Below are 27765 nucleotides of genomic sequence, written 5' to 3'. Positions count from 1 at the left end.
CAGGCTTATTTAATTCTCCTTTCGTGTAATAGGCCCCTGAATATCCCCACAGGGATCAGTAGCTATGGGCCCCATCTTATGACGCTGATTAGCCTAGTAGTATGCAAGACACACACACATGATCTCCTGACAGTAGGATGCAATCCTAAAATCTGGCCAAAAGAACATGTACTTCACACTTGAAGCTACATTTCTGAGCTATTTGTGGGCTATATTTGGCTTTTCATAGTCAGCAAAATATAGTGAACCGACTCCGAGTCCTAAAAACACAAACAGCAGTTCTGTGCTGCATTCAAACCAATGAAATCACAAATGTATGAAGAAAAAAATACATTCTAAGAATAAAACAAGGGAGCATGGATACTGAACAACTCTTTATTTTAATCTTGAATAAAAACCCATTTTTGTTGAGCATAACCCATTTGAAAGTACATCATGCTGTACATATTCTTAAGCAATACCATGTGTACAATTCCAGTGATTGGAAAGAGTAACAAACATATGAAACCTTTTTTCAGTTCATTTTCTTTTTCATGTAGTTCAGTAATATTTACTGTTTGGAATCTCAAATCAATTTGGGTACATCACACAGGTTATTGCAAAAAAGCGCAAAAAAGCCTGCTTTCTACTCTTGGGTACAAAAGTGATGTTTTCTGTGGCTATCATGCAGTGTTCAGATATGTGTACAATATCCAGTCACACCACATATTATTTTTCAGTAGGGCGGCTTGGTTTCAAGCTTTCACGATAACGCATTAGGCTCTAGAATAGTTTTTTCTCTTGTCGTGCCATCATTGAGTTTGTCAAAAAGGTTCTTTTGTTTAAAGGGAGAGCCATTAAAAAATATACCACTCTGAAGGCACTCCCTAATGTAGTGACAAAAAAAATGAGCCAAAAATAATGACAAATGAAAAATCCCTGTACTGGCCGTAAATCCAGTTCTCATCCCTTTGCTCAGTTTAACTCTATAAGAAAAAGTCAATCCAGACGACAATTAAATGGACAACAATCCAAGGGGAACAGGGTACACATGGGTCAAGCTTGGAGCACCAACAACTTCTACTAGAAATGCTGCCATTTTTGCCAATAAATGTCAACTCAACATTAAGCGCTTTACTTTTCATTTTTTTCCTCATTTCCAGTCAACCAATTTTGAAGTCTCATCACATTGCAACTTTGGACCAGAAAAGCGTGATTTGAAAAATAAACAAGACAAAAAACTAAGAAACAAGCATTTTTGTAATAAGACACAATTGAAATGGGAAATAAAACCCAGACTTGCAGATCTTTGCTATAATTATACAATATTTGAAACTACAAAAGCTGGCGTTAGATGAGGTACATAAAAATTGTACACATGAGTTCCATTCCAAAATGCTGTGTGTCCATATGGGGAGGGAATTCCCAACGTTTTAACATTTATGTCAAAGACCAAAAAGGATTGGACAAAATTTGTCTTACATTCTTCTGAGAAAGGATTTTGTTTCAAATGTTTCAATGTCTTGTCTTTCATTCAAATGTTGGATAATGGCATTTTTGGGAATGAAACCTCATGTTATTTTAAGAATAAGAAAAACAAAAAAAGAGAAAAAAAACAAAAGACATGCCTCAATTTATATTAGCAAATAACCACAATCATAGCATAATATCCTACTTTATCGCCTCTCTTCAAACCAATACTTTGCGTTCACTCTAAATAAATGGTTTAGACAAATTAAAGGCATTCTTTGACATTCAAAAGATATCTCCCAGTTATCTACATGGGCCTAATTGTATAATTGCATCAAAAGGAACATGTGATGGGAATGCTCTACATTTAGCCATTGATTGTTCTGAGACTAAAACAATCACCTTGGACTGGCAGAAATGTGACACCTACACAAAAAAAAACCTGTTACAATGACTACATTTAACAAAGAAAAAAGCTAAAGCTAATTATGAACCCCATAGCCAGATCTGTTTTTTTCCCCTCAGAAATAGTCCCCATTACTTTGCGATAACAATCCGCATAAAGGCAAGTCAATTAGAAGGGGAAATGTAATTTATCAACAGGTCTAAGTACTGAACATGTTTCTACAAGCAGAAGAAATGTGGATGGCTGGTTGTCAAATTTGTCTGGGGTATAAAGTACAAAATAGATGAACTTGATATACATTCATTCCAATAAGATGATAATCAATGACCCAAAATTGACCAAAACTCTGAACTTTCTTTTCAAGCCCAAAATAAGTACTACTAAATCCTATACAGGTGAACCAACTGAACGAACCCCCTAAACGTTAGAAACGATTTTCTTGCGTAAACAAGAGCCAAACGTTGCTGAATAAGTTGCTGCCGAGAAGTGCATGTGAATGATAAAAAGATGAACGTAACGGTGGCGCAACATGAAATGAGCCAAGTTTTGGTGCCGAGATACATTTCAGAATCAGCTTTATTTTCAGAATCAGCTTTCATTAACTGAATATATCCAAAAAAATAAAGCTATTGATCACATTGATCTGTGATCCAAGTACTCACAGTATCAGTGGGCTGTTATTCTGCATACATTGTAACACATTAACAGAACATTATCAAATACAACTTCAGTAAGAAAGGAACTCGGATAAGATGCAAAAATACTGAATTATTCCACCAAAGTAAAGTATTTACACGTTCGTGTCCTTCTGATGCCTGTGTATATATCAAAAAACAAAACTTTTCTTTTTTTGTTGTTGTTGTAGAAAATAAAAAGAAACGTTCTTTTTCTTTTCCAAGTGGAGAAAAGGGGAGATGGCTGAAGAAGCAAGATGAGGGGCTACATCGTTGTGGATCCACAGTGGCTGCTGTGCTAGGCAGCCACTTTGTTATCCTTCTGGAAGAAAGCGAAAACACATTTAGAATGCAGCACTCTATGCAGCATAGAGGTTTTCAATAGGTTAAGAAGAATGAATCTCATCACTCATTACTTCAATGACAATCATTGAAATATGGTGCCGTGTATAACCAGTGGTGGAAAGTAACTAAGTATATTTACTGCGATTCTTTAAAAAAATCTAAATCCTTAAGGCAGTTACACACCGGCGAATATGCGAATATACGCAAAATTCAGACTCGTTCCGAATAATTAAAAGACGCTTTTTCGCTCCATGTACGCTTGCATTGACTTTAAAAGGTTTTTTAAAAAAAAGTATTATTCGCATGAAAAAATCGCCCCGGTGTGTAAGGACCTTAACAGTTTTGGGGATTTTTTCTTTTTCTTTTTTTCAAGATTTTTCAAAAATAGCAGATCTACAAGCTCATAGCTATGAGCTTGTATATCTGCTATTTTTGAATAGCCAAACAAATATAAAGTGACACAGATGCGTTCCAGGTCTTAATGGGTTAAGTACTGTACTTAAGTTCAATTTTGAGGTTTTTGTTATTGAGTAGTTCCAATTTCCTTTTACTTCTACTCCCGTTCGCAATAATTTTTTATACTTTGGCTATTAAAAAATTGCAGATATACAAGCTCATAGCGCGGCACTGAGTGTCGCGTTATGAGCTTGTAGATCTGCTATTTATGAAAAATGTTGAACATTTGTGCAAATATTTGAGTAGATTTCTCAAAATAAATTTGTCCCTGGAACAATTTTTATTCCGATGGGGGTCCGCGGCCAAATACATATAATTTTGGGGATCTTTGACATGAAAAAGGTGAGAGATATAACAACATACGTTAGGATTTAGAAGAGATTTTTTGAATCCCCCAGGGGCAAAGATTTGACTTACAAATGTTTGCGTTAAAAATATGTATACATTCAGAGATTTTCAAACATTTTCACAATTGTTCTAAAATATCAGATCTACAAGCTCGTAGCGCGGCACTCGGTGCCGCGCTACGAGCTTGTAGATCTGATATTTTACAATAGCCAAAGAAATCTAAAAATGACACACAGATGCGTTCCCGGTCTTAATGGGTTAATATCTGAATCTCAACAGGCAGATGAAGTAGAATGATTTACCCTGTATTCAAAGTCGGAGAATTCGCGGCCACCTCGGCCGCTGCCTCTGAAGGGTCCTCCCCTGAAGCCGGGTGGAGCTCCGCGGGGCGGACCGAAGGATCCTCTGCTGGCCGGACGCACTCTGCCCCCGCGTGGCCCGAAGTTGCCCCGGCCGCGGTAGCCTCCTCTTCCTCTGCCGTGCCTCACGGGGAGGCCGAAGGTCTCGGCGTTCATCCGCCTCTCCTCTGCCCAGGTTGGCCTTCGATGATCCCTGGTAGAAAAAGTACATAACAGACATTAAAAAAAAATAACAGATACGTTTTGGCCCTCAAACACATGCTTGTTTCCACAGTGGTAATGTAGAGCTTTCAGCTCTTGAGCCGTATCGTTACGATTATGACATTTTACATGACGATTAATTGTCACAAATAATTGCGATTAACAATTTAATTGTGTTTTTGTTTCGTTGAACACTGGAACATACAAATAAAAAATCCATCTATCTTTTAGGCTTTGAAGTTGCACAGGCCAGATATGACAAATTACCTTAATATACAAAGAAATGATGGACATAAAAAACAATCCTGGAAATAGCCAATCTACAAGCATGCAATGCGTAGTGCAGTGGTTCTCAAACTTAAGGACCCCCAAATTGACACTCATTAGCCCACGGACCCCCATTTGAAAAGATCTGCCAGGGACCCCCATAAAAGAAGATTTTTACGGCTCTAGCAGTGATTCTCAGCCATTTTTATTTCAAGGACCCCCCAGTTTGACATGCATTAGGCTACGGACCCCCATTTAATGGCATTTCTATCTCTGGGACCCCAAACTATGTTATAAAATCAATGTTAATTTAACTCTGAGAGTGTACACATGGAACCAAATGGACTCGTTAGGGTCCATTTGGTTCCATTTGTACACTCTCAGAGTTACAGACCCGTAAGGGCCCATTTAGTTCTAACTATCCATCATTTAGCTGGGGACCCCCTGGAACTCCCTCAAGGGCACTTTAAGAACCAATGGCGTAGTGAGCTTGTAAATACGCCATTTCCACTGTTTTTGAAAATGTTAGAAAATGTATGAACATTGATCAACATGGAAACGATTGAGAGGATTAATTATGCAAAATAATTGACATTATCTCAAAGACTTGCAGGCCTTATAATGTGCCATCTTTACAACTGTACATGTTTTAATTAAATTACTAAGATCAAATAAATTCAATTAATGCAACTTACCTCTGGTATCCTCCTTGTTCAGCCGCCGATTTCCTTTAAAAGACAAAACAAAAAACAGGAGACCACAAGGCAAGGTAAATGTAACGTATAGTGAACATATAGTGTTTGTATTTGTTGACATGTATGACATTATTGTGTTAATTTCTTATGCTGTTGATTCATTGAATACATAGGACCACAATGGAATCAAGTTCCCAGGACGTTTTTTGTGCTATGTATATCTGCTATTTTTGAATAGCCAAAGAAAACTTCAATAAATCAAGTCTACACTACTTTTGTATAAACATACAGAATATACAACTGTACCTTCCATCACAGGACAGGTTATCGAAAAAGGACTTGGACTTGTCATAATAACAGGTGCCTGTGGCTGGATCCTCAGACTCCTCAGCAGCAGCAGCAGCAGCAGTAGTAGTCGCAGTCCCTTCAGCAGCCGGTTGCTCCGTCTGTTCACTGCTCTCTCCATTCTGAGCCTTCTCAGGCGTGTCATCTTTATCAGGACAAACATAGAAAATGTTAATTTGCCAATTCATAATATCGTTGTTGCTTTTTGTGTTTTTCTTAAATTAACACACTATACTTGATCTTACTACAGGGTCAGACAGAAGTATCAAAAGTAGCAGATCCACAAGCTCGAAACGCGGCGCGAAGATGCGTTGTTTTGAGCTTGTAGATCTGATACTTTTGGCAATTTTGAATTTGAATCCTGAAAAGTAACAGTTTTGGACATATGAGGTTTCCACCCAAGAAGACAATATATTTCTTACACTTTTTCTTACACCTTTTTTACCAGTATGGAAGAAAGACAGGAGAGTGAAGATGAATCTGAATTAATATTTTTTTTACCTACAGTTGACATTACGATCCATAATTTTTTTTACTAGATCATAATAACAGCTAATGGAGATTCTGAAAAATCTGACTTATGCCATATGATAGGGGATATTATAATGTGCCGATATACCATATGAAAATTAAGACACTACAATTAAATTCAGAGCATATTTAACAATGATATATACATATTTTTTATTATACATGCATCCAATAGAAATATATGAATACCCTTTTTTCCCCTCAGCATAAATTGACTGAAAAGACCGAAGGATGAGTCTCAGATATTATTGATATCCTAGAGGTAAGACAGCAGTAACAAAGAACTGTGAAAATTTCAGCCTGGACCCCTAGTCAGTGCCATGTAAATTTCCTTAGTTTCTCCCCCTCTTTAACACACAAGTTTAGGACTGCTACCTACCTTTCAACTTGAGCTTGCTCTGCAGCTCCTTGTCGATCTCATCCTTGTTGAACTGGGCGTTGGCAGTCTCAAAATCAAAGTCTTCCTCAAACTTCATGGGCCCGTCCCGGCGTATGTTGAATCTGCCTCTGCCACGGTTTCCTCCGCCGCGTCCCCGTCGGGGAGGTGGGCCTCCAGCTAGAACAACAACAGGGGCACATTAGATACAAACAATCAACTCCTGAAACGCCGTCACATACCATGATGGTGATATACAATGTTGCAAAAATGTCCGTGAATGATGTACAGTATGTCGCAGTGTGACACATTGTGAGCTTGTGCAGCTGCTTTTTTTCTATTTGTATATAGGGCTTAGGTTTATACATCTGCTTTTTTTCTATTTGTATATAGGGCTTAGGTTTATACATCTGCTTTTTTTCTATTTGTATATAGGGCTTAGGTTTAAAGAGGATAAGCCACCTGCTCTATTGAAATCAGCCAGAGGTCAGTGACATTACATTGTGTGTGCTTCTGGAAAGGGACAGTCTTAGATTTCTAGTAACCATGCCAATAATTTTGTATTCAATGAGGAAATTGTGAGCACATCTTATACCCGTTTTTGGTGATAAATATGTTCCTTTGTCTGTCAATTACCATTTGCCTGATTAAAGTCAAAACTTTGCCTTTCGAATAGATTGTTTTTGGAGCTACAATCCAGTGCAAAGATATTTTAACTTTTCAATATTTTTGTAATACAAATATTAACACATGGGTCAAATTACAGATTGACAGTCACCATCACCAAGCCTTAAATGTATAACATACAATGAGCATTAGTATATGATGTTGCACATCCAAAACAGAAAACCTATTTGGGTTTAAACGTATCTATATTGGCGTAAGTGTATCCAAAATAACGTTCTTAATGGGGATAAGTGAGGGGGGACAAGAAACACATAACACGTTTCAGAAATCAGTGCCTGCCTCATTTTGTTGGAGCAGGTTAAATAAGGAATTTTTGTATAAAAAATAATAATAACTTCATTTAGAAAACATAAGTGCTCCTCCTTTAATGAGAACTCCTCAAAACAATTAACATACTTTTCTACTGGGAAACCTACGAGTGAACCCACTTAACGTACATTTTAAACCTTCCCTTGTATAATTTTCCCAACCACAATATAGTGACAGACAGGTCTACGTCTAAACAATTTACCAGCCTGACGCCTGGGATCCCGGTTGTCCATAGCACCATGATGATCATGATCCGGATGAGACGGATGAGACGGATGAGACATCTGAGACATCTGAGACATCTGAGACATCTGAGACATCTTCTGAACCTCAGGGCCTAAACACAGAATTATATTTTATTTAGCAAAACCAAAAGATCCCAGTCAGATTAGTTATTTGATCAACCATTATGCACCAATAGACATATTTAAAATGCTAACAGCTGTATATAAACTGATTAGGGATGCACGATTATTCGGTCATCATATCGGTATCGGCCGATGTTGGCCTTAACCCATTAAGACCTGGAACGCATCTGTGTCGTTTTTAGATTTGATCTAAAAAGCATTATTTTACACTTTGGCTATTCAAAAATAGCAGATATACAAGCTCCGAGTGCCGCACTATGAGCTTGTATATCTGCTATTTTTGAATAGCCAGAGAAGTCTAAAATGACTCTTTCCCGGTTAAGACAATATGAGAAGAATATCTATAACATTCGAGGATTAATAAAAATAAAAAGACATGGAAGCCTCACCCCTCCTCTGGTCCAGAACATCAGGGGGCTTCATCATGCTGCCAGCGGAGGCAGAGGGTCTGGGGACCAAGGCAGCCACAGGACTCCTCTGCGCTACGGGGACAGCAGGCCCGGGGACGGCTGAGGGGGCGGTCTGCACCGCCTGCTCCAGAGTGGGACTCTTCCTTAGAGGGTCCAGAGGACTGGTGGTGTGTCCTATAAAGAATGACCCACAATGCAAGAAATGATGGTTAATACTTAACTGCAGTTGGGTAGAAACCTCTTATCTCCGTATTCTGACTTGGTGTTCATTTTATCACACTACAGCGTCACACAGAAGTATCAAAAGTAAGCGCAAAGCGCGTCGTGCCGCGTTTTCGAGCTTGTGGATCTGCTACTTTTGCTATTTTTGAATTTGAATCCTGAAAGGTAACAGTTTGGACAGTTTCCACCCGACAGAGACGATATATCAAATGCTCCACTATGATGACGTATTTCAGTGAATGAATAGGAAAATGTCCATTTTGAAGAGATTGGAAAAAGGTCCTAATATTGCATAGTTTTTAAACAGCGACCAAACGGCAACTTCTGGTGGTGTTTTTTTGCCACAGGTTCCACTCTAGTTGAGCTAGACTAGAGGAACCCCATGTCCCACAGGGGGCAGTATATATGGCCTCATCCTTTCTTCTCTCTACACTACATCCCTTGGCCCTCATCATCATCTTTGCTCACACGTTCTCCTATCATCACTGCTACGCAAATGACAGACTGAGACAACCATTTCCACCTCCTCTCCCTCTGCCACACAGGTTGAAGAGTGCATCTCTGCACGTCTGGCTGACATCTCACAGTGGGATGTCTTCCCGCCTTGTCGAGCTCAATGTAGACCGTGCTCCCTCTCAAACTCTCTAAATTTCCTTCTGCATTCCCTTCACTTGCTTCCGGTTGCTGCACAATGCTCCAATTCAGAACACCGGTGAGGTGTCTGATGACCTACAAGGCAGTGAGTCAAGGGCATGGCACTGCCTTACATTCAAGACATGATATCCATCCCTAGACCCCTTTGTGCACACTTAGATAAGCTAACACAGGATGTCTGGCCCTCCCTTCCATAAAACACCTGGCCAACCTAGACTCCCAAGCTCTGGAATGACCCCCTTTTCTTATTGCAGTACAGAATAGAATCATGCTCCTGGCTCTCAGAGATTTTTTTTTTTTTCTCTAAATGACTCCCCACTTTTCACTGTTTTCACCAAACAGCAGACCAGTTACAACCCTTCTTTCATAACAAATGTTCCCACATTTTCCCCAGTACATAACAACACTGAAGCATAGCATATGTTTAGATGTTTAGTCGGGACAAGGCCTACTAGTGTAGCCGACTGTATACCTCTCTCCCCATCATCCATTACCTGTAATTATCTATGTTCAATTTTGAACTTCAGTGTCTTGCAGATTTCCATTGATTTAATCTTTTGGAGACTGTCATTATTACGATCACCTTAAGAGTAAATCCACAGCAGAAAATGTGTGCTGCGTTTATTTTAGTCAGAATGACAATTAAGTCTTGAATGGCGGGAAAGACTGAGGGGAGTGAGGGGTTACTTGATAACTAGCGACCATTAACCTAGATCAGTGGTTCTCAAACTATGGGTCGCAAACCAAAGTGGGGTCGCGGGAAGATGCCGTTGGGGTGGCAACCAAAAAAATATGACTTTTTTTTATATCAAGAAACGGCTCGACTCCTCACCAAAAACCTCATAATATGGGGTTGTGGTATAAAAAAGTTTGAGAACCCCTGACCTTGATAAAATATAGTCTGGCTTATAGAGGCCTTTAACAGTCTGTCTGGTTGCCTGTTGTTGACTTAAACTTGCTCCCCACCAAGCAGACTAGTACAGACTACTATAGACTGGCAGTCGAATGAAGTCGGGAGATTAGTTGGTTGAAAGGTGTGAAAAAGTTGCTGCATTTGCTGAAGTTGCAGAGAGCTGACACTGACAGAAGGCTGTGGTGCTAAAAATAGCCTATGGCTTGATGTCAGGTGAACTCAGGTGAAACGGATAGAATACCACCGGTTGCTTCAGTGAATTAAATACCTTATTCACCTTACAGAAAAGCAGCAGTAAGTGCTATAATGATATTGATAAGTTAAAGATATGGCATAAACGTTTTGTTTCAGAGAAAATCGACAGTTTGAATGAGACAAGCCACAAACGTGCGCTCGTGCACCGTCCCACACTTTGTGCCTGCATTTTGAGCACACATGCAGCTGTAACAATATTTATAACATAGATGTGCGCTGTATTCAGACAAAATAAATGCACGTCGGTGCGGTGGAGAGCTACCTTAACATTCACCGCGAAGGTGTGGCGTTGTTTTGACCATGAAAGGCATTTACATGGCTTTGTTTAATAGATATATGAAATATAATAATATGTTTCTGCAAATTAAAAAGTACAAAAAGTAGGACTACATGCTCGTTAGGTTCCCACAAGACACTTCCCACAATGGAGTAAATAAGGTTTACTGTTACTTATTCTTATACATGAACACAATGGTTCTTCCGAGAAATGGCAATGGTGCCACCCGGACTCCAGTAAGAACTTTAATGCACACAAAGCGGAACCAGATGCCTGGATGACATAATGTAGCACTTCTCCCGCCCCTATCCTACCGTCCTTCTCAAGTAAAGTGCCAGATCGCAATATTTAGAAAACATTTGTCTTCTCCCCCCCCCCCCCCACACTCGTTATGTCCATTGGATAGAATGCAAGCTCTGCGTTCGTCTTCAAGCCTACCCAACACTGCCGAAATGCGCCACCTTCAGCAATTTGCGCGTACTTTTATCCTGCTATCCTAATTTACAACATATTGTTCATTCCTAAAAAAAGACACACGATTAGTTCACACAACGGGTGCTGTATTCATGGATTAAAGCAAAGTAAACTGAAAAATGGTGTCCTACTCCTAATGTGCGATTTGTTAAACAGTGTGAAAGTAGTAATCCCACACACAACGCTAATTCATAAACAATTAACAACACAATATGTAGAATTATGATGATTTAGCAATATCGTTCCTGCTGTTCTACATACTGCCAAAATGCCAACTAGGTGAATAAATCACAGATTGAGGATTAAACATTTGCTTTTATTTTATGAAATATCCCAGACCATTAGGATTTTATGGAGGATGCTTCTGCACACGTTGCTAGTTTGACCACTTCAAATGCTCTAATCTTAAAATATGAACCGAAAGTAGCCTATCTACAGGCTCGACACATTGAGAGCTTGTAGATAGGCTACTTTCGCTGCGCAACATGCTTCCATAGAAGACACACTTAGAGTCTGGTGCTTCTATGAGGATTTTTTTTCCCCAAGGGGGCGGGATCAAAACAATTACTCTTGATGCAATTGGTTAGACCTACAAACCAACTACCAATTACAGTCTCCCATATTTGAATACTGGGCCCTGATTGGTCACCCCCGTCTTCTGGAGCAGGAAATGGATTCTCTATGGAGCGGTGCCAGACCCAAATCGCAGAGTGCACTTTTTGCACTGGCAGATTCGTCTGGTCCCAGGCTAAGACACACTGGCTTCTATGGAATCCAAATGACTGAAATCAGGCATGGCGACTATCCATTGGTTCTCAAAGTGGGGTCCGGGGACCCCCAGGGGTCCTTGAGGGGGTACCAGGGGGTCCCCAGCAAAACTAGTTAATATGGCGTCATCATTTTAACCACTTTAACTAAATGTTGTACTTCGGCTATTCAAAAATAGCAGATATACAAGCTCATAGCGTGGCACGAGTGCCGTGCTATGAGCTTGTAGATCTGCTATTTTTGATAAATCCAGGCACAAAAATATTTTGGGAGCCAGGGGGTCCGCAGCCAAAAAGAAAACATCATTTTGGGGGTCCTTGACATGAAAAAGTTTGAGAACCATTGCTCTAATCCATTGTGTATTTCTTACCTCCTCCAACAGCTCCGAACGGCTGAGGTACCAGCGGAGTGGCGCCGAACTGGCTGTAGGGTGCCATTGGGGCCCTGCTGAAAGGTGCATAGGATCCCACGGACTGGAATGATGGCGGTGCTGCCGGAGCAATGGTGGTGCTAATAGAGGACTAGTGAGATAAAACACACACACAGCCATTAATTATCTGACTTTTTAAATAAACATTCATGTGCTCACTGGTGGCTGCTAGACTACATTGACAGGCTGTCACGATGACATCAACATTTTACTTCACGATTAATCGTCGCTCAAATAATTGCCATTAATTAACAATTTAATTCTGTATCTGTCTTTTAACATAGGAACATTATGATGAAATATGTGCACAAAGTCACCCCCTGGTACGCCCCCCTCCCCCCACACACACATATATACAGTATGTGTGTGTGTGTGTGTGAGAGAGATGGGAGACAACATGCACACTGTCAACACTTACAGGGGGGCCTTTAGCGAATGACCAGTGTCTCCTCCCATCTCTGTGTCTATTTACCAAACCACTGGAACTCGAATGCGATTATGTCACTGGGGACAGCACATCTTGAACAATCCCAACGATTTTGCCGACATTAAAAAATGTATTGATTTGCCCATCACATCATGTTGTTTTCCAATACAAAAAAAACCTAAACAAGGCTGAATATAACTTTTCTGTGGCACTAGAACAGTATGCAATTATAACCCTGGGGCTATAAGATTTTGTACAATTTTAAAGACATTTAATTACTTTACATTAAGCTTATGTTTTCAAAGTTTATCAAATTTAACTGAATGTAAGTTTTACAAGGCATACGAGTAGAGTTGGGAACTGGAGCTATCGGATCCAACATTGACTTGAGGAACCGGAATCGGTTCCATCACATTTAGAACCGTTTCATCACACTGTCAGAGCTGGCGTGTGGACTTCACGTCTTCTATACAATTACAATGCCGGTGGTTCTCATACTTTTAAATATCGAGGATAACCCTAACTCTGAGAACGTACAAATGGAACCAAAATGGACCCTTACGAATCCATTTGGTTCCATGTGTACACTCTCAAGAGTTACAGACCTGTTAGGTTCCATTTGGAACCCCCAATAGGAATCATTAAAGGGAACCGCTAAGGAATCGAACCGTTAAGAGGGAATCGTTAAGATCCAAACCCTACATATGAGGAACCAGTCATCAATAACAGAAACAGACAAAAAACAAAACCCCTGAACCGACGTACTGATGCAACTGTCTGTCTGTATGCATGTACTAGTGGTGAATTCTTACTTGAACAATTGCAGGGTCCTGAGGCAGACTGCTAGTCGCTTTAGGTGGCTCACAAACGGTCAGGTCTTTGATATCACTCCCTCGGAAGATGATGTACTCGAACACTTCATCCCTGGGTGGAATGGGCCTTTCGGTGGGGCGATCTTCAGTACCAAATGAGCGAACTGTGGGGGAGCAGAAATGTTTAAATAATCACCAACAATACAGTCAGGGGATCCACACACACATTTATTTCTGCAATGGGGAGCACCTGTATCTGCAAGTTTTTAAATCTGTTCCAGTGTCAGTGTGACAAGAGTCTATTACAACAAATATTCAGTTCAATGTGAAGTAGCCACAAACTTTTTTGTTTTTAGTGGCTGATGGACTCCAAAATTCACCAGCCACTTGTGCTATTTTACAAGCCATTTATAACATCATAAACAAATGCAGGACGTTTGAATGGTTAGTTGTCATCTGCAAAGCAGCTGGTTGGTGTAGAGCATTGGTTCTCAAAGTGGGGTCCGGGGACCCCCAGGGGTCCTTGAGGGAGTTCCAGGGGGTCCCCAGCTAAATGATAGATTAGGCACCAAAAGGACCCTTATGGGACTGTAACTCTCAGAGTTAAATTGACATTGATTTTACAATATAAATTGCGGTCCAAGTGATAGAAATGCCATTAAATGGGGGTCTGTAGCCCTAATGCATGTCAAACTGGGGGTCCTTGAAATTAAAATGGTTGAGAATCACTGCTAGAGCCGTAAAAAATCTTCTCTTATGGGGGTCCCTGGCACATCTTTTGAAATGGGGGTCCGCGGGCTAATAAGTGTTTGGGGGTCCTTGACATGAAAGTTTGAGAACCACTGGGGTAGAGACAGAAAAAAGAACAGCCATTTGTCTGGAAGCTGCTGCGACGATGAGACTTGTGTGAATAATCATATAAAACAGCCAAACCACCATCACATCCAGTCCCTTTGACACATTTGGCAACCAGGAGCCACGGCAGCGGCGAGTGTAAAATAACGCTGTGCCTCCAAATAAGCCTGGGAGACAGACGTAAACAAAGAGCACTCACAGTGTGTTAGCACTGGGGCTCGGGCTAGCCGAGCTAGCTTAGTGGGTTAACCGCGGTGGAGAAACAAAACCCGGGGCTAATATAACCGTCGTTTAGCGTCATTCGCCGGTGGTTTACGGTAGTCTCTGGTAAAGTTAGGTGTGGTAGTTTAATGTTCTCTTACCTTTAGCCAGAGCAACAGTAGAGTTCTCGGTGTCTATGGTGTAGAGAATCCCTTCATAGCGGATCTCGGCCTTCGACACCAGGCTAATTTTGCTCCCAATATAAGGCGTCCCTCCTCCACTCATATTTGAACCCCTGGTTTTTTTTCTCCCAAAACGTAATCTAAACTGGTACTGATTCTATCAAAGAACCCTAAGCTTTAAGGGGAAGAAAAAAACCTCCCGGATAAGGCTCTTTTTATCACCGCTGCGGGTATAAAGCTACGTTTTTTGATTGAGCGTCAGACGTGAGTTTAGTTACTAGAGAACGAGCTGCTGCTACCACGACATGGCCGAAGTCATTTTACTTCACCTAACGCAAAGGACGCTGGGAAATGTTCCGCGTAGCGTTGCCAGATTTTTGCGAGAGAAATAAGCAACCGGGCTTGTATATAACAGTGGTTCTCAAACTTTTTCATGTCAAGGACCCCCAAATTGACACTTATTAGCCCGCGGACCCCCATTTGAAAAGATAAGCCAGGGACCCCAATAAGAGAAGGTTTATACGGCTTTCTAGCAGTGATTCTCAACCACTTTAATGTCAAGGACCCCCAGTTTGACATGTATTAGGCTACGGACCCCCATTTAATGGCATTTATACCTCTGGGACCCGAATTTATATTATAAAATCAATGTTAATTTAACTCTGAGAGTGTACAAATTTGTACACTCTCAGAGTTACAGAACAATAAGGGTCCATTTGGTTCCTATCCATCATTTAGCTGGGGACCCACTGGAACCGCCTCAAGTACCCCTGGGGGTCCCCGTACCCCACTTTGAGAACCAATGGTATATAACTCTATGCATCCATCCAGGTCTATGGAAAACAAGCCCCAAACTAGAAAAAAGTGCTCCTCGGAGCACAGGTCTCCGCCAGGTCAGGTAGGTTATTGTGGGTTATCGTGTTCGAAAGTCGCCAAACAGGTGTAATATGAAGAATCGGACAGAACTGTCTTGATGAATGACTATAAAAGATAATGTGTACCAATTTGTGTGATGTTTGGGACAAAATCTGTAGGAGTAGGTCTAATATTGAAAACTTTGTTTAGCAAAAATCGTCCTCCTGGTGGCGCTATAACTGGTGGCATATCTTCCTCTGCCTAGTGGAAATGGAAATAATGGAAAATATAGAGATCATGTGAACCGATTTGTGTGATTTGTGAGTAATGTAAAAAAAATAATAATAATAATTGTTATATATTTACATATATACATACATACTAAATTATTTATTTAAAAAAAACATCTTCTGTTATACATTATTGAAAGAAAATAATATGAAAAAATATATATTCTGACAATTTATTTTGCCCAAATAAAACACAAAAAGTCGATCAAACGTCGATCAATCATGTACAAATTATTGAAACACTCTTTATGATGGACAAAACCATAACTTAAAAAAAACCAATTTATGGTTTTTTTTAAGTTATGGTTGCTTATATAGGGCTATGCACATGTGTCATGTGACACTGGCCAATCACAGTCCTGAATAGATTGTGATTGGCCAATCACAGCGCAGGATAATTGTACAAATTTCCAAACCTCACTTTTAGGGGCGGTTTCACTGCCCAAGATATTTGTACATTTTTCCAAATCTCATTTATAGGGGCGGTTTCACCGCCCAAAAATAAGTTTTACATAAGTCGGCCACCTGGTGGCGCTATAAAAGGCAGATGTGAAAAATGCAGGGCAAAGGTTTTTCCTTGGCATCTAGAGAGTACACATATAACGTTTTATACAGATCAGTGCAGTTATCGGTAAAAACACGAATCGGCCTGTTATAACACCACCATGAAAAAATTCAAGTGGCATTTCTTCCTCTGCCTATAGTGGGAATGTGCGTGCAAAGTTTCACGTCAATCGCATGCTGTGTTCATGATTTGAGGCATTTTGTTCAAAACGGAGCAATCCTGTAAACTTTGGAAGCCAATCTTAGCCAATCAGGATGGAATATGAAAAATCTGAGGGACCCGTTTCGTTTAGTGACAATAGAGATTACTGTGTACCGATTTGCGTGGTGTTTGGATAAAATCTGTAGGAGTAATGTAAAATTTGTTTTGTGCATAAATCTGTCTCCTGGTATAACAGGGCCATGATGTGAGAATTGAGCATGGGAGTGTGTGTGTGTGCACATTTTCATGTTGATCTGGCAAACGGTGCCGGAGATTGGCTGTCCACACTCCACAGACGGACACACACGGATGGATGCACACTGCACAGGGTGCAAAACATAGTCTCCTTCGGCCTGGCGGAGACAATGAGCACTTTAAACCTAAATACATCGGCAATTTGAAAATCTACAATCGATCTTGTAAATCTGCTATTTTCCCCAAAAACTATTGGGAAAAAAGTGAAAGAATTTAAATAACACAATCTGGTACGTGGGTCTCTGGCACTGTGGCACAAAATATTTTTAGATGGGGGGTCCGAGGACAAATGCATATTAATTTTTAAGAAACTACACACTTTAGAAACAAGCTAAAAAATGCTAGCCTGGTAAACACCCCCTCCCTCCGGAAATCTCATGCATTGCATTGCATTTGGTTTCAGGATCATCCAATCACCTGCCTAGTAGCTTGAAAAAATGAAACTCCGTCTGTCATCGATTCTGCGCCCGAAGTCTCAGATGCAAGTACGCTGTGAAACAAAATGTGTGTCGCAAGCTTCTTCCATTTGACGGAGTGAGGTTAAAAAAATGCAACCGCAACTACCAATATTTAACAATCTGGGAACCCATCGGCAAAACAAAGAATAAAAATGTTCCTTTGAATTTGCTCAGCGGCTGAATCTGCCTTTCTTGAGGGATTAATATTTATAAGCAACTTTACAGAAAAAACAAACCCAAAGTCGCTTATAATAAGTAGACCTGGCAACACTGGTTCTGCGGCGCAGTCTGAAAATCCTTATAGCTCCATGGAAACATCCCCAAGCCTGGGGGGACAGTCACGCTGTGATTGGCTCGGCAGTTGTCAGGGAGACCATTATTCACGTTTCTTATATAAATGATTGAGCCGATAATGGGCGCGTTCGAAAATACAGCACTGAGCGCACTGGCCAATACAAACTAATAGGCGAGTGTGCTCCGGTGCGTAATATCCGAACGCACCCAATATAATAAAATAAATAAAAATAAGAACTAATAATGAATAAATACGAAGAACGGTTAACTGAACGTCGTAAAAATGCCAAAACATTTATAGCAGCCCATAATAAATCGTCTGGCCTTACAATTTGTACATGTTGTTTCCCTTGCAATCAACTAGCAAATCACGGCGCTAACGTCTTCTCAGGATATGGAATCTTAAATAGTTATTTCAATTACATATTCATATTCATCTCTGAGTTGCAATTCGGTGAAATGATGCTGTGTGTGTGTATTTAATTTTAATTATTATTTTTTCAAATTTTAAAGCAAAGACAATTAGTTCAGTGACCGTAGCAGATCTATATATGTGGATCATGGGAGACAGTCACAGTGGTAGCCGGAAGACTCGCCCCAAAACACGCTAACCCCAATTTCTTTTGCCGGCCAGCGGTTCTTAGTTTGTATTCATGTAGGATAAGGTTAGAAATACGTTAGGGTTAGGCATAGTTTTACTGAGGTTAAGTTTAGGAATAAGGTTAGGTTTTGGCAGCGTTTTACTGAGGTTACGTTTAGGAATACCAGGTGAATATACTGCCGTATTTCTCCCGGGGTGACTGTGTTTTGGGGCGAGTCTTTTGGTATTCGTCACAGTTACACACATTCAATAATTAAATACAGTAACCAAGAGAAGAAAAATATACACTATGCTTCCTTTTTTTATTTCATCCAAAATAAAACATAAAATTACGAGACATTGCGTGTTCATTCAAACATAAAAATAACACAGTAGAACAAGCAGAAATAAATAAATACAATAGCAGCGGGCAAAGACAAATAATAATAATTCATAAACAATAATAATCATAACGCGTACAGCTAGATTACCCATCATCATCATCATTACCCCTTTCCCTTTTTAATTCTAATGACGTCAGATTCATTCCCACAATGCCATAGTAACACGCATGCGCGGTATAAGAAAAATACTACATAGTTTTTTTTCCCTCTCTAAACCAGAGAGAGAGAGAGAGAGAGAGAGAGAGCGAGAGAGATTGAAGCCTAGGATCAGAGATGGCGGCGGCGGGCGCCTCCTCAGACCCCCTGGAAGATATGCTCTTTTCAGAGGTGGACGAGAAAGCCGTGAGCGACCTGGTCGGTTCTCTGGAGTCGCAGCTGTCCGGCGGCCAGCAGCAGCAGCAGAGCCACCCTGCAGAAGAACAAGCCACCGCTGGCCCGACGACGGTCACGGCCACCGCAAAGAACCACCATCACTTGGGGGGAAAAACGCTACCACCAGCAGCTCAAGTGGTGGTGGGCAACAACACCACCACCACACCACCACCAGAACAACAACAACAACAACATCAACAAGGAGGTGGAGGAGGAGGAACGGGGACACACAACAACACTGACATGCACGGGGAAACAAACTGTAAAGAAATGGTTTCGGATAAAAGTGTCTCGTTGTCCTCTCCGCTGAGCAGCTCCTTCGGCGATGGAGCTTCTTCCACCGCCGCCGCCGCCGCCGTGAAGGCTCCGCAGCCACAGGAAGCTCCATCCATCACCACACTGCTGCCCGTTACCGCATCTGGAGGCTCAACTTTAGTGTCTCCGCTTGTCAGCAACAGCAGCAGCATCAGCACCACCTCCACCTTCACCACCACCTCCACCACCGCCACCGGTCGGGGATGCAGGGCTTCCTCCCAGCAGACGACGACAACGACGCCGGACGCCAGTGTGAGTAAACCCCCGCCGAGGAAACGCGCCGCCGCGCCGCGGAGGACCGCTTCATCCCGGATCAAGAGTTTGAACGGCGGAGCCGTGATAACGACGAGGAGGAACAGTAATAATAACAGTAACAACAACAACGCGGCGGTGGTAGTGGTGGCCGCTGCCGTGGCTCCTCACATCAGCCCCGTGGTGGTGGCAGCTGCTGCTTCTGCGGCTGCTGCCACCAATTCTACCGCCGCTGCTACTCCTCCTCCTCCTCCAACGGTAACGACAACGTGTATAAACACTACGACTTTCACCATGTCCACTAACGCCACGGGCGTCTCTGCCAGTCAGTCTGCCATTGCTCTCGACCGAGGGACGCCTACCATTGCATTGCATAGACTTCCGAGTCACATTGTGGCCAGTATAGCTCAGAACGGTAATGGGACCAGTGTGTCAGCGTTGGTTCAGCAGGGAGCCCGGCTAGGACCCACCACCACCACCCCCTCCTCTTCTTCACCTTCACCGCAGGTGAACCACAGCAAAACTACTACAGTCACAAACTGTGGGTCTTCCAAGACGGACGAACAACATCCCTGCAAAGTTGTAATGTCTTCTAGCCAGTCGAGCGGTGTCAATTCTGTAATAAATACTGTTGTCGTGTCCTCTCCATCTTCTGTTGTCATCCCTGTAACGACAACAACAGCAGCAGCCCAGCAGCAACTGAGCTCTGCCACCATAACCCCCACCTGTGTCACGGGGGTAACGACTTCCATAAACATAACTGCTCCTCAAACCACCACCACCACCACCACGGCCGCTGGAATGGTAGTAAGGCCGGCGGCTCCTTCGCCGATGCCTGCTCAGTCTCAACCTCGTCCTGGACTACCCGCACCTCAAAGGATTGTAGCCCCTCAACTGATTGTTAGACCATCTCAGCAGCAGACGACCATTCAGTTGCCCCCTGGGTTTACCATCCCACAGGGTAAGGTTTTGTTAAGGGGATGATGGAAAAGTGGAGAGAACAAATCGTCTTGTCACTTTGCTGGAGGCAGTTTACAGTCGTTTCACCCACAGAGAGCCACACAGTGCATTGACTGTGAAGTCAGTCAGGACCCTGTGCATATTAACTCAGAATATTCCTATGTTAAAGGTTTCGCTCTGTGGCCCTATCAGAGAATTTCATGGACCCACCTTTGGGACCTGATACACTGTTTTGAGAAGCACTTGTTTAGAATGACATCGGTTTGATACTAACCCTTATCCTGAGACTCATCAGGTCTCACTTGGAACACAGTGGTGATTATTATTATTATAGTGAGTTTTTTCTGGAGCAAGGGGGTCATGTCCATCCTTTTGTACCATGTGTGTCAGTCTCAGTATGTATTGGGGAAACTCTTAAGATGTCACTATTTCTAGGTACCACTACCTATGTCAGCAAGACCAAGTCCTGTACATATATTATTATACTTGGTGGTTAAAGTGATACTGAGGACTGTCACACAAATACTATACACAGTGATCAATGGACGTGTGGTGCTTATGGGTGAACAGTTATCAACCAACCAGCACTTTACACCTATTAATCGACTTCATGGGACTTGCATGACATTTCTTACATTCATTGTTTCAAAGATTTGGATCTCAAGTGTTTTCAACAAACAATGTGAATCATTTTAAGAGTCAAATGCAATGAAGCCATAGGGATTTGTCTCGGAATCATGGCAGAGACACTTCACTGACAGTTAATAGAGTTTGACAGCAGACAGTGACATACATGTTAGACGCATAACAGGACTTCATTTGCAGGTCAAAAGGACAGTGCAAAGTCATAACTGACAGCAGAGAATACAAATACTGTAGATAAAGTAAGAGGAGCTATGCAAATTCATTCTACACATGACTTAAAGACTAATATGCTGGTCAGGTCACCTGCTGAGGGCAGTAAAACACTTAAAATAAAAATAAATGTTCCTTTCCTTTTTAGTTCAGTTTTATTTTTTGCAGCTTACTCAGTGGAGACCTGTTACCTTCAGCATTATGATGATCAACAAAGAATCTGCAATCATAAGCATTTCTTTTGCTGTTATAAGGTGACACAGCAACGTTTTGGGCAGCTGTGCTGTGCTCATATGTAAAATAAAAATCACCAAGTTCATTATGGTATGTCTAGGGAATTTCTGATAAGTTTCACACCACAGTAGAGGAAAGAAATAAGAAACAGCCGGATGTTGAGCTGGATTTGAACCCAGGACAGCATGGTTATGTGGACCATGTGCTGAGTCACCAAGGACACGGAAAGTGCTCTTAGTTAGTAATTAGTCCTGTTGGAACCATAAATGTCCCACAAACCTAGGTTTCTGACCCCGTCTCAAGGTTTACTGAAAGCATGCATGGCCCATGAGCATTTTGGACAAAAATTGTGACGTGTACCGCCACTCAAATTAACTCACCTGATTGTTTTGCATCATTTTAACTTAATTGACACCTTTTCCCCATAAAAGATATCCATCTGATGCATTGTATCCCAGTGTAAACGCATAACCCCTCCACCCCCATTGCATTAATTCACAAGGGCCCGAATAAAGAAACTGCTGGATGAACTGTATACATTACACTAGTTCCACCTTTTCTTTCTACCACAAATTCCGAATCCTGTTTTTATAGATGCAGAAAACCTGAATAAGACAGAGCTAAGGCAGGTGGGAAAGAGAAGTGTCAGGACCTTCGACCTTGTGTGAACCAGATATACTGACATTGCCATTCCACTTTATTGTCAAGTTCGCCAAGACAGGCAAATGCACATAAAACAAGAATTATCACATGTTAGCAGGCCAGTTCATAAGATTGGTATTATAAGAAATAACACTTGTTGTCATATATGTATACTGTATAAGCCAAGTGTTTGCTGCCATGCAATTCCTACAATCTGAGTTCATGATATATTGACGCAATATAAGGATGATTAATGAACCAAAATTTGTATTACGCTGCATATGCTGTAAGGGACTTTTAATGTAAAAAAATGTCAAATGGAAAGATCCAACCGTCATTTATTGACTTAGGTCACTATACTTGAATCAGTAATGAAACGTTTTACTCCACTAATGTGATCTAATACACCTACTGGAAAAACTGACTACTACTCTGTTGGCATAAAAGTAAATTATGGCTATTTCTGAGCTTGTGACTCATCATTTAAGGATTGAACTACCTGAGTCTCATAGGAAAATGTTTTTAATTTTTTTTAAATAGTTCATGTTTTTGTTATTGAACACAAGGAACATTACTAGTTATGTTGTAATAGCAGACTGTAGAAATATGTAGTTGAAGGCAAAATTGTGCTGTTGTTGACCGGGTATAAGTCTTGTTTGGAGACAATGATGGTATCGGCAGGAAAGCATGTGGTTTGTGATATCCACTCAGTCACTTGATTCAGTTAGCTTGAATTCTAGAACACCTTCACAGTGGATAATTGCATGCAAAAGTCACGCACTAGATGAACTGATCAAACAAAACACATTTAACCGGTGACAGGTGTTAATGAACTAAAACATTAAAGTGAAAGCACTCTTGTCGTGGATTACTAAGAGTAAGAAATAAATGAAAAGAAAAAAGATGGCTTTTGCTTGTAGCATTAATGCAAACGATTCCTTCATTCAGTACAAATAAAATAAACTAACTCATACGTTGAAATAATAATGACCGTAAATAATTAAACAAAGAGAGTAGAGAAATCAAATCAGCTGTAATAAGTTAGTAAAGGTGTTGTTATAATAATAAAGGAATACAGATATCCTTTCAATGGAGGTTAACATGCAGGTCCTGAGCTGTGCTTCTTAAAATGTGTGTTAAATACCCTCCATGATCAATGAGTAATGCCCTCTGCCCCCTGTTCCCCCAGGCATGGTGTTGGTACGGACAGAGATGGGTCAACTGGTGATGGTACCTCAACAGGCCTTAGCCCAGGCCCAGGCCCAGAACAACATCACTCCACGGCCGGCCACCCCGACCACTGGAGGTGCCTTCAGAGTCCCCACTCCGCAGGTACATTCCACCACCTACTGTATGCATTCTTATCCCATTAACCCATTCAAACCGGTAATGCATCTGTGTAACCACTTTAACCATTATTTTATACTTTGGCTATTTAAAAATAGCAGATCTACAAGCTCATAGCTCATGAGCTTGTAGATCTTTTTTTGAAGAATCGTGAAAATGTTTGCAAATCTTTGAATATATATATATTTATTGTTTAAAGCGAACATTTTTAACTCAAATCTTTGCTTCTGGGGGTCCCTGGAACAACATATTTTGAGATGGGGGTCTGTGGCACTCTGCTGCCTATGAGCTTGTATAGCTGCTATTTTTGGGTGGAAACCTCATATGTCCAAAACTGTTACTTTTCAGGATTCAAATTGAAAAATAGCAAAAGTAACAGATCCACAAGCTCAAAACGTGTCACTTCGCTCTGCGTTTCGAGCCGCGCTTCGAGACGTGTTTCGTCTCGCGTTTCGTCCCGCGTTTTGAGCTTGTAGATCTGCTACTTTTGATGTGTGACTGTAGTATGATGTGTTCATTTACGAAAAAACACAACAAGTTAAAATATGGAGATAAGAGGTTTTTACTCGACAGCAACGATATATAGTAGTGTAGTACAGTATACACTTATACTGACTGAGATACCAGGGCATGAGCACATCATTTGAAAGAGAATCCCACCTCCCATCGCAGTTTCCCTATTTATCCTCTGCCCATATCTTCTCTACCATGTTACAGCAGGGTCCGGCAGTGATTCTCAACTCTGACCAGGGCCCTGAGACAGGAGTTGTCTATTCTTCCTCCTTGTTAACCCATTAAGACCAGGAACGCATCTGTGTCATTTTTGATTTCTTCAGCTATTCAAAAATAGCAGATATACAAGCTCGTAACCGTGACAATGTTTACAAAACATTTGTAAAGCCAATCTCTGCTTCTGGGGATTCTACAAATGTCTTCTAAATCCTAACAGTTTTTTCAAAAAACATATGTTGCTATATATCAGTGGTGCTCAAACCTTTTCATGTCAAGGACCCCCAAAATGATATGTATTTGAAGAGTATTTGAATATATTTATATTCAAAGATTTGCAAACAATTTCAAGATTTTTCAAAAAATAGCAGATCTAGCTTGTAGATCTGCTATTTTTGATTAGCCAAAAGACTATAATAATGGTTATAGCTAAAATCTAACATGACACAGATATGTGTCATGGGTTGAATGGGTTAACGGGAAACTGGACAGTGTTTTTGTGACAGATATTATGTGACAGATTTGTACTTTTTGCATGTGTGGTATTCACACTTCACTGCCTGAGCCAGAAAGGAGAACTAAAGTGAACCCTGTGGTGTCAATGTCACATCACAGATTAGAGGAAGGATTGATTAGAGGTGTACATATTTATTACAGTTTTGTGTGCCTTTTCCTTTTTTTGTGTGGTGCTTTTTACTAGTGGTGGGAAAAAAAGGTTCATTTCAGTGAACAAACGATTTCGTTCACGTTCGCGGCAATGATTCGTTCAAATGATTCGTTCACGTTCTCGCTCAGTAGCGCTATTTTCTAGCGTTCAAAATTTACTCGAGTAAAAGTACAGAAGTATTGGTATCAAAATATACTTAAAGTACCAAAAGTAAAAGAGCTAACATATTTGAAAATAGCCGATCTACAAGCTCACAACGCGTCGCGTTGTGAGCTATTGTAGATCTGCTATGTTACGTTCACATCGCGCGTGAACCTAACAGTTTCAGAAAGTGAACGAGCTCGGTCACGTTCGCGGCAAATGAACTAGTTCTTTTGAACGAATCGATCATGAACGACACATCACTACTTTATACCCGTTTCTCTCCCCAATTTAGTCGCAATGCCAATTGATTCCTCCTCCCCACACAGATTTGTGTGTGTTGTTGTCACTGCTGTTGTATCCTACTGACTCACCTACCAGTGAGGAGCCCCTACCGGGAGGACGTACTGTAGATCTTTCGTCCTACTCCTCCCGCCCAACACTCCCTGCTGACAGGTTACCGCCCCCAGCCCGTAGGATTATTATGTGCGGCGGTATCACCCTTCCCGTCCGGCTTCCCTCCCCCGAACACTGGCCAATTGTGTCCGTATAAAGACGCTCGACAAAGCCGGATGCACCACGGTGGATTCGAACCCATAACCTCCGCGGTGGTGGGCAGGCACTTAACCACTTAGCTCCAATCGGAACCTTTCCCTCCGCTGTACAGCTCCGAGATGAGGTCCCGACAGGTGACGACACCGGCGAAAATTGGCCATTATGCATGATTCTTATCTTTTTCCGCACATCGCATCCAAAAAGTAAAGGTCAGCCCCCCTGCTCTCAGATGTTTAAAATTTTAGCGGACCAAGACATTTTTACAGACGGGTTGAAACAAGCGCTTAAATCACTTTTTTAGTCAGCCTGTGGCCAATCAACCCTGGTCTGCATGCACCGTACTGCTCCCGTAAGATTGCATTGGGAAAACATGGCACAGGCTGACAAAAAATGTGATTTAAACACTTGTTTCAACCCGTCAGTAATTTTCTTGGCCTCTAAAATTTTAAACCTTTGAGAGAAGGGGGGCTGACCTTTACTTTTTGGATACGATGTGCGGAAAAAGGTAAGAATCATGCATAGAGGCCAATCTTCGCCAGGGTGTCGTCACCTGCCTGCACCCGACGCTGTGGGACCTCATCTCGGAGCTGCAGGGAGAGGTTCCAAATGGGGCTATATTCACCACTGCACCACCGAGCGCCTAGTTGTGTGTGCTTTTCATTTCATGAACATGTGTCAGTTTATTTCATTAACTGCTCTCAGCGTGTACATTTTCACGAGTGCAGCTAGATTACACCACTGTTTGTTTTGGCACCAGGCTGTCTATATGACTACACACACATTATAGCTGATGCCTCTAAGAACGGGGATAAAGAAGCTTTTAGGGAGGTAATCTATTTTACTGAAGACTAATCCAACTAAATGTTGTCTTGTGGTGAACTCTGCTGGCCAGATTATATACTACAGTAGTTGCTGGATGGAACACAATAACAGATAGGTCAGTTGTTGTTGGTCATGTTTTGTGCTTTGTGGCGCTATTCTGCCACCTACTGTAAGCTGTCTTTATTCAGAGTCACTACGCTCAGTCTCAGTACACTTCTTGTCTTGGTAATATTGCTGTAGGTATTGTACAGTTGGGCTGTTTTTTTTTCTTCCCTAAAATGCAATTGGACAGAATTTGGTCAGAATGTATTGAGAGGATAGCCCCTTGAGATGCAGCATCTCATTTTAGAGGGGGTCCTATGCACATACGTAAAACATTACATACAGCACAAGTACACAATACACAATACACACATGTACAGATACAGTTAGCTTGCTCACCCTCTCCCACCCACACACCCCCATTCACCAACTCACTTTAACCCATTGAGGCCTGAGGTTCCGATTCTGCAAAATGTCTTCTAAATCCTAAACGGTTTTCTGAAAAATGTTTCTATATCAGTGGTTTTCAATCTTTTTCATGTCAAGGACCCCCAAAATGATATGAATTTGGCCGCAGACCCCCATCTCAAAATATTTTGTTCCAGGGACCCCCAGAAGCAAAGATTTGAGTTAATGTTTGCTTTAAAAGAATATACTGTATATATTCAAAGATTTGCACACATTTTCACTATTTTTCAAAAATAGCAGATCTACAAGCTCGTAGCGTGGCACTCGGTGCCGCGCTACGATCTTTTAGAAGATCTTGTAGATCTTGTAGATCTACAGCTTGTAGATCTGCTATTTTTGAATAGCCAAAAGTGTAAAATAATGCTTTTTAGCTCAAATCTAAAAGTGACAGTGACAGATGCTTCTCCAGGTCTTCATGGGTTAAACAAAGAAGTCGAGAATACAGTACTATGACCTGTATCAAAGTCAGAAATAAACGTATGTACAAGCAGTGTTAAAAGCATGCACAGGTAGTTTCGAGATGTGAATACAAGGAAGTCCTGAAGCGGCCAAGAGAGGTAACAGATCTGAGAGAAAGAGGAAGGTTGTTCCAGTCAGATGGAGCTTTGTAATGGAATGACCTGCGTCCAGTTTCAGAAAATATTCTTTTGGGAACAGTAAAATAGGGATGTTGTGTATGTCTAAGCGGGTATGGTGATGTATATGGTTCCAGAGACTGTTCCAAGTAAGAAGGACAGTTAAAGTGACACTTCTGCTCTCACACTAG

The 27765-nt window shown here is 41.3% G+C and overlaps 2 protein-coding genes across 6 annotated transcripts in view; one reads left to right on the top strand and one right to left on the bottom strand.

The window, feature by feature from the left end:
• Positions 1 to 361: 361 nt before the first annotated feature.
• lsm14ab (LSM14A mRNA processing body assembly factor b) lies at positions 362 to 15009 on the bottom strand. 3 transcript variants are annotated; one of them, XM_080441247.1, is made up of 11 exons: positions 14676 to 15009; positions 13459 to 13622; positions 12160 to 12310; positions 8206 to 8400; positions 7758 to 7785; positions 7651 to 7712; positions 6456 to 6632; positions 5507 to 5690; positions 5201 to 5233; positions 3981 to 4230; positions 362 to 2851 (listed from the first exon to the last, which is right to left on the bottom strand). In XM_080441247.1, the coding sequence occupies exons 1-11, from the start codon at positions 14797 to 14799 to the stop codon at positions 2828 to 2830; spliced, it is 1392 nt and encodes a 463-aa protein (XP_080297373.1). In that variant the 5' UTR covers positions 14800 to 15009; the 3' UTR covers positions 362 to 2827. The 3 variants fall into 3 exon arrangements, with proteins under 3 accessions (XP_080297373.1, XP_080297371.1, XP_080297372.1); XM_080441245.1 differs by having other exon boundaries at positions 7651 to 7785; XM_080441246.1 differs by having other exon boundaries at positions 362 to 2848; positions 7651 to 7785.
• Positions 15010 to 18828: 3819 nt separating this feature from the next.
• The window catches only part of LOC308082877 (transcription initiation factor TFIID subunit 4), a 166499-nt gene continuing 157562 nt past the window's right edge, over positions 18829 to 27765 (top strand). For all 3 annotated transcript variants that reach the window (XM_080424944.1, XM_080424945.1, XM_080424943.1), the window contains exons 1-2: positions 18829 to 20498; positions 23418 to 23560. In XM_080424944.1, coding sequence (XP_080281070.1) covers positions 18872 to 20498; positions 23418 to 23560 — 1770 coding nt within the window. In that variant the 5' untranslated portion in view covers positions 18829 to 18871. The remainder of the gene's footprint in view (positions 20499 to 23417; positions 23561 to 27765) is intronic.

The sequence above is a fragment of the Gymnoscopelus braueri genome, assembly GCF_963280865.1.
Source record: "Gymnoscopelus braueri genome assembly, chromosome: 1".
NCBI classification, from domain to species: Eukaryota; Metazoa; Chordata; class Actinopteri; order Myctophiformes; family Myctophidae; genus Gymnoscopelus; species Gymnoscopelus braueri.
The sequence above is the reverse complement of the archived record's forward strand: the minus strand, read 5'-3'. Positions and strand labels throughout refer to the sequence as shown.